The 7,659-nt window shown below is 43.7% G+C and overlaps 1 protein-coding gene across 2 annotated transcripts in view; it reads left to right on the top strand.

The window, feature by feature from the left end:
- The first annotated feature begins 1,863 nt into the window (after positions 1-1,863).
- The window catches only part of LOC147168517 (A disintegrin and metalloproteinase with thrombospondin motifs 2-like), a 120,307-nt gene continuing 114,511 nt past the window's right edge, over positions 1,864-7,659 (top strand). The window contains exons 1-2 of one of the 2 annotated variants that reach the window (XM_086084753.1): positions 1,864-2,118; positions 3,378-3,802. In XM_086084753.1, coding sequence (XP_085940879.1) covers positions 2,031-2,118; positions 3,378-3,802 — 513 coding nt within the window. In that variant the 5' untranslated portion in view covers positions 1,864-2,030. The remainder of the gene's footprint in view (positions 2,119-3,377; positions 3,803-7,659) is intronic. The other variant, XM_086084754.1, reaches the window with a different exon arrangement.

The following is a 7,659-nucleotide window of genomic DNA, read 5'->3' as shown; positions in this document are numbered from 1 at the left end:
ATATGAATGACGAACCGAGACGTGAAACAGGAAAGAGAAGTACGGAGCGGCCTTCCAAATTAAAAGTATAGATTTCAAAACAAGATATTTATTTTGTATGTATGCCCTCACGTTTTTAGTCTAGAAGTGGGGGGTTTAATAACATTAATAGCATTATGTGGATGTAAATAAAGTAGTAGTACTAGGAGTAACAAATGTATTGTTTTTTTCATAGGGTGTGTGGAAAGTGAAATAAGGGGACAAAATGAGACTTGTTCCTTAAACGAATTAAACTAAACAAGTGTATGCGTGGAAAATGTCATTCAATGTTTTTGTGCCTTTTGTACATTGTTAATAAACAGCACATCATGTGCAAAAATCTCCTGCGGGCTTAATATGTACTTAAATATATTTCAACATTTACAGATTTAGATTGAAATTGTTTGTTTTTTTAAACAATTTATTTGGCATACTCTTTGGATACCCTGAAGTACCCCCCCCCCCCCCCCCCTCATAAAAGTGCTGCTGCCTATCCTAGTTGACTTTTGGCCAGATTCGGCAAACATGTTGGACTGGTCTCCAGTCAAGCGCAGGACACACAGACCAAACCTTCAATTAACATAACAGAAGACCCAGAGAAAACACACAAGCACGAGGAGAACATGCAAACTCCACGCAAGAGCGAAGAGATTCGAGCACCAACAACGGCGAGGTGAACATGCTGTCATACATAAAGTCAAGCAGGGTAAACGCTAAAAGGGAAATGCAGGTTATATCATTTCATAATGTGGAGTTATGAAAATAATATTTAAATGAATGGTAATGAAGAATAAAATATGTGCAAATATTCATGTTAATGAAAACTTCAACCTTAGGTGTTTTGTACATGTGCGGCTTCCATTCAGGAGCTTCTAAAAATATGTTAAAAAAAAAAAGAAAAGAAAGAAAGAAGGGGTTGTGTATTAATGTAATCGATGGCATATTCAATACAGCAATCAATTCTAAAATAATTTGTTCGTGACAGCCCTAGTTAATATCAATAATTAAGGACATTCAATATGAAGACCCTGTTCATGTTAATAATTTCTCACAATAATTACGAAACAAATAAATACCAATATGCAACCCTTTATTTCCATAAATCTCTTCCATAGTTTACATTTCCATGCAATCACTTTTACTACATACCTAGAAAATCACAATGCCCCATCACTGGTGAGCTATTCTTGGAGCAGGCCCAAAGTCTACTCATGTGGGCCTTGAGGACTACCTGGTGCCTGAGGGCGCCACTTTGGTGACCCCTGGAAAAAGAATTCAAACAATTTTATTGTTATTTAAAATGAAGACAATGTGCAATTTTGGAACAGATTTCTGTAAGAAACATGAAGTAGACAAATGATTTGGCTTTAGCGTGGTATATATATATATATATATATATATATATATATATATATATATATATATATATATATATATATATATAATTGCCTATTAATACTATCGTCAAGTGGCAAAAAAAAAAGGAAAAAAAGTAAAAATTTCAAGAGTAAGTTTGGAAATTTTTGTCTCGTTCTTGACGATGCCCTTGAACAGATGTCTTCTCCCTGTGGGCCTGTCGAGGGCCAACACACCTGTAAGTGTATATTTTTGCCTGCTTGTGTTGTGTCAGTGCACTCCATGGAGTAGGGTGTGTGTGTGTGGGGGGGGGGGCACTCACCAAGATAGAGAGGAGTTGATAGTGTGAGAGAGGAGGAGAGTTGCGGGAGAGAGAGAGAGAGAGAAGAAAGAGAGAGAGAGAGAGAGAGAGAGAGAGAGAGAGAGAGAGAGAGAGAGAGAGAGAGAGAGAGAGAGAGAGAGAGAGAGAGAGAGAGAGGGAGAGGGAAAGCGAGCGAGACGGGAGCAGAGCTCGGTCTCTCCCGGTGCACTTGGCAGTCTTGTTGCGGGCTGCTGTGCTGTTGCTGTCGTGGCGTGGCTGGTCGCGCCAGGCGGGGGAACTTCACCACACTGGAGCCCGGAGTCCCACTCTCTCACCTGCGCAGTTCGGAGCTGCCATGGGTCTCTCGCCTGGATTTACTGTCCTGATCATTCTACCGGCCTTTCTGCTGCACACCAGCGGCCTTTACATCGCCAGTAGCGTTGGTAGGTACAGCGGCGCGGGTGCTGGAAACGTGGCCGGTGTTTACGTTGTTGTCTGTCCTATCCCGCTCATCTCTTATCGGCACACACGGGAACTCCCCCCCCCCCGCTGGAGTGCGGAAGCTCCAACGCGGGCGTGTTTGTGTGATTTGTGCCGTGCAGTTTCTGCAAACAACTTTGCGTGTCCTGCTTGCGGCGCTTAATTGCGGAGACTTTTTCAGAGGTCCCCCCGGGCGGCGTGTTGATTTGGCCATCGAAAGCATCGTTACACTAGCGGATTGTGCAGGCCGGCCGGGGGGAAAAAAAACAACTCTTAGACGATGTGCATCGCATCTATCGATCTGTCACAGGACGCTGGAGTCGGATGTCAGCATATTGATTACACTGTTATCAAATCATTCTCTAACATCAGGGTGAAGACATTGTTGTGCGTGGTTTGTGTGTTGCCTGCAAACTTTTTAAAGACTGCACGGTGATGATTGACAGCCAAAGCAAGGGCACCTGAGGATCACTTAAAATGCTGCTGCTGCTTGCGTGTGCTTCGTGTGTACGTGCAAGCGTTTGTGTTTGCGGGACATCCCCCAAACTTGCATGTCACTGTCACAGTCACGTGGTGAATAAAATATAGCCCAATGCCAAAATGTACACGTTATTATAGTGCTCCTCGAATATTCACGATGAGGTGTTGAAGAGCATATTAGGCAAAAAAAAAGGGAATTATTTGACAGATGGGGGTCTGCTTTATTTCTGTTTCCTGTCTGTGCATGAGGCTTTTGGAAAGATATTTTCTCAGCTCGAGCAGTGAGACAGTGAGACAGTGCGAACGCAGTGCATGCGAGAGAGAGAGCCGCAGTTAGCACCTTGATCTCGCGCTGGCATCCCTGTTGATGGTGGAAGGGCACAGAAGGTGTCAGGAGCTCTGCTGAGGCTGCCGTTCACAAACACGCAGCGAGGCTTCGCCTCTGGGTTCATGGGTGTGCCTGCGTGTGCGTGTAAGGCGGCCCACACCTTTTCTTCCCTTTATTTATTATTACTCACCACGTGACACATCTTGGATGGAAGAAAGCATTCCTCGGCGTGCTTGACATTTCTTTAATCCCTTATTTTTCCGTCCATCTCCCCCCCCCCCCCCAACCCACTGTTTTCATTGCACCTTTTCCTTTTTTTTTTTTGTTCTCAACTGTCATGATCAATCTAATCTTTCCATGTGCATTCTGACTCCCTCAATCACACTCACCTCTTGCCCCGTGTCCTTTCCTCAGACTCCCTGCAGCACGTCCTGGGGGAGTATGGACTGGTGAGGCCAATAAGTGTGGACGCAGAGGGCCACTTCCTGTCGCACGCTGTCTCGGCAGACCGTGTGGCAGGAGGGCAGTCCCGTAGGCGCCAGAAGAGGGAGGTAGGAGGAGGCAATGAAGAGTGGGAAGGACAGAGAGGAGCGGACGAAGGCCGCGAGCCGGCGGCCCGCCGGGAAAGGCTCTACTACAACGTCACCGTCTTCGGCCGGGAATTCCACCTGCGCCTACGCCACAACGCCAGGCTGGTGGCCCCCGGAGCCAAGATGGAGTGGCACGACGACGACGATAGCACTCTGCACTTTGAGACGCTGCAAGACGACTGCTTGTACGTGGGGGACGTCACAGGCACGCCGGGAGCCACCGTGGCCATCAGCAACTGTGACGGCTTGGTGAGTCGACTTTCGCTTTTTGCTATTTTGATGGCGTGTTTGGGGATGGAATGGAAAAACGTTTGTTCTTGACCCTGTCGCTGTTCCAAAGGTGACTTTCTGCTGCTCTGCAAACTTGATCTTTCTGAAAGCAAAACAACCAATCTCAGCAGTAGACAGTTAAGCTTCCTTAATAATATTTACAGGTCACTTGGATGTATTTTTTTTTTGCCGGCTGCCTCCTGGTAGGTTTCTGGAGGTTTGCCAATGAGATGAAGGTAAGGTATTAGGGTCTTAAACAGTCATGTTAAGATTCAGGAGGTGTTCTTTCGGCACAAAATCATTCAAGACTGGACTGTTCTGGTATTGTTTGGAAGACACCTCTCATCTGAGCAGGCTTTATCAGTTCATGCACAGAGGCTAAATAGGACCGCTCTACACTTCAAACCTGGTACACCACAAAGACCTGAAGACCCGACCCAGAAAAACAATCTGGTGTATGGATGCTGTCCAGTGCAGTGAGGAGTGCACTGATGTATTGGGGGAAAACCAAGTAGCCACTAAGCAGCAAGGTTGTCATATTTAATGAAAATTAACAAAATAGCCAAAACAAAAATTTATAAATATGCTTAATGAAATAAAACAAAGACAAAACATGCTTTTATAAATGAAAACTAAATGAATTTCATGTTTTTAAAATGAACTACAATTAATTATAAATGACTGTAAGGGTTCAATTTAAATGTATTTTTTTTGCGCTCGACAAGTACTTTGTTTAATTAAAATAAATAAATAAATACAACTAATCCTACAATTAATAAAAACGAAAATGAAATGAAGCTTTTTCCCCAAAAATAAAAACTACCGTAATTCAAACTTGCTCCAAAAAGTAATATAAAAAAAAAAAAAAAAAAAAGAGGACAGAAAATGCTCTGGTTTGAAATGGGCTTGGGGGGGGGGGGGGGGGCTTCTGCATCATGGTTGAGAAACCATCTCTAAACCCTTACAACACCTCCCATCTCCCACATATGATGCCGTCCTTTAAGACCCTCCAAAGAGATTCAATAATTTAGCCTCTAACAACCAAAAAACAAACACAGGCACTTTTGGCCTTCAGGTACCTTCAGGGCTATTGTTACAAATGAATGCAATATTAACAAGGACGATACCACCCGAATACCATGCAAAATGTCTCCTAAGACAACCAGAACAGTCCAGTTATGATCGATTGATGGCCCTGAGAAGATTTTATGCATGAGGGCTCTTTGCACTGAAACAATTTATTTTGTTTGCTTCAAACCTTTGTTGTTGAATTGTGCATCCATTATACCAGTGCTCAACCCCGGTCCTCAAGTACCCCTATCCAGCCTTTTTTCCATGTCTCCCACAGCCAACACAGGTGTTTCAAACGATCAGCATGCTCTGCATGAAGCCTGATAACAATCCTCAGCTGTGTTGGCTGAGGGAGACATGGAAAACAAGCTGGATAGGGGTTCTTGAGGACCGGGGTTGAGAACCAGTGCTTTATACATGCATTGAAAAATGAAATATATCAACTCATTCACTCCCAGCCATCTCCAAGCTGTTTTGCTAGATTTTGACTGATTCTGCAAGGCCCACAGAATATTGTGTTCTATTGCTATAAAAACATGGAACCTAACAAAAGAAAGATTAAAGTCTCTTCTTTCATCCGGAAAAAAGTGTATTTCTATCTGTTTCCGTTTCGGAGCAATTAGCATTAGAAAGTTTCACCATTATTCACAAATCTATTTAGAATTGTGACTAATTGAGTCTTTTTTCAACATGGCCCTGGTTGATCTCCTTTGCTCTGCTGCCACCTGCTGGCCGTTTGTGTAATAACTACAATTTCGCCAGCCGCTCTTTGCAGTTGAAAGGCTGCACCAAAGCCTTCTGTATGCGGTTGCATAAAAAAAATATTTAAAAAACCCCCCATATAAATATGTCCTTGGGACATTTAACACATTTAAAATAGAACGTATTTATACGTTTTTGGGAGCAAACGAGTTAAGAGCACATATTTTTCACGTATTTTGTCCATATTTTTGTCATACATCTGGTAAGAAAGTGTGTATGTGTTGCCCTAGTAGCACTGATGGCAAATGATGCCTCCCGTCCATAATTTAAGCTGATTTAGATAATATCATGGATGGAATCTGAGCTTCGATTGACACCATCGTCAAGGTGTTGATTTAACAATATGTTTATTATTACAGTTGTAGTGCTAGCCGTTGAGTGTTTGCACGGTCCATAATAAATGCCAAGTAATGTGTTGAGTCAATATGAGATTGTGAGGAGATCCCCTCAGCGGGAGACTGCTCATTAGTCAGCCAGACCGGCCCACCACTAGAGCTGAGCAGAGGCAACTGCATCCGTTTAGGACTGAGGACGCTGGGGAGCGAGCGAGCATCTGAGGGAGCAGGCAGCGAGCCAGGACAACGCAGACCTGACATGCCCATTCAGCATGACACCAGCCAGCGGCAGCTCATTGCCGCTGCTTGCCGTGGCCTGTCGGCAATTTGGAGGAGACGCTACTGTCAAAGTGCGACCCGATTGGGATAACGGATGAGCTTGTCAGGCGGCTGACTGCCCCGCTTTGGCAAGACACACGTTGAAAGCAGAATTTGCCAATTGTTGCTCTGTCATCGCCCAATGCGCTAATCTCATATTGACAGCTGGGGCATCTTAAAAGCTTTTGACGCCACTTAAGACGATAAAAATAAATAAATATCTCATTGCATTTAATAATAAGTAGCTGCGAATAAGATTTTACATGGGCAGATTTATCCCCGCAAACCGCAATATTAAATTACTACGTGGATGTTAAAATTAAAATGACATCATTTTCCTGCTGTCATTTTAAAGACGCTTCATCAAAATCGCTGCTGCATGATACTATAGTAATAATCCAGTGTGCTGTCCACTTGTGTTTAATTTTTCTCTCCTTGTCCCCGAGCAACTAATGTCGTCCTCCATTAGTTCTTCCAACCTCTGCAGGCATGCAAAGTACAGCCAAGTAGAGCTTCCCCCCCCCCCCTTTTTTTTTTAACCCAGTGGAACCAAATGGCCGCCATCTGACCAACTGTGTCCCCATCTTCAGCGACCCCGAGTCTCTCTGCCCTGTTGGTTCAGGTCCAAAAGCTTCAAATGAGGAGCCGGGAAGGCCACGAGGGGGAATCTTCGAACCCTTGAAGGGAATTGGATTTATGTGACGTGCGGCTGTGATCAGCTGGTTAGCTGCTGGGTTGCGAGTGAGGAGTCAAAACACTGTGCAGGCAGGGAGGGCATGTACTTTAGTCTTTGGTGTGGGGCATTCAAATTAAGCCGTGGTTTGTGCGTAAATGCAGAGCTTTGGGATGCAAGTATATTGCAGTCACGTGGTGAAGATATATCTTCGTGTGGGCTTTCTTTAAATTGTGTGCGGTAATGTCTCTCTATGTGGGCGGGATTTAAGGATACGATAAATGGTTTGTGCTCTCTGTCATTATAATTCCATTTGCGTTGATTCTAACCAGTTTCCGCCAACTGAAAAAAAAAAAAAAATCGCATTTGAGCCCAAAGCGCATATCAATAGTAATTGCAATTAGGACCAGCAATTACAGTATATTAGCCTCATTTTTACTGCCAATTTAGAATGCAGTCTCCTGCAGCACGTGGCACACTGTGTAGTTTGGTGTACTGCTTGCATTTATATGATGAAATGTACACTTCCACTTCTTTTTTTTTTTATACTCGTTTTAACAAACCTTAGTGCATCTATTTTTATGCAGATTCTGGCACAATCTGTGTAAGTAATATTAGCAAAATCTCAATTAAAACAACAAAAACAAAAAAAGGCCCTTCCCCAAAGGAGAGCATAT

Source organism: Leptonotus elevatus, chromosome 9 (genome assembly GCF_054856555.1).
Source record: "Leptonotus elevatus isolate MCC_2025b chromosome 9, RoL_Lele_1.0, whole genome shotgun sequence".
In the NCBI taxonomy this organism is placed as follows: domain Eukaryota; kingdom Metazoa; phylum Chordata; class Actinopteri; order Syngnathiformes; family Syngnathidae; genus Leptonotus; species Leptonotus elevatus.
Note: the sequence above shows the minus strand (reverse complement) of the source record. Positions and strands in the feature narration are given on the sequence as shown.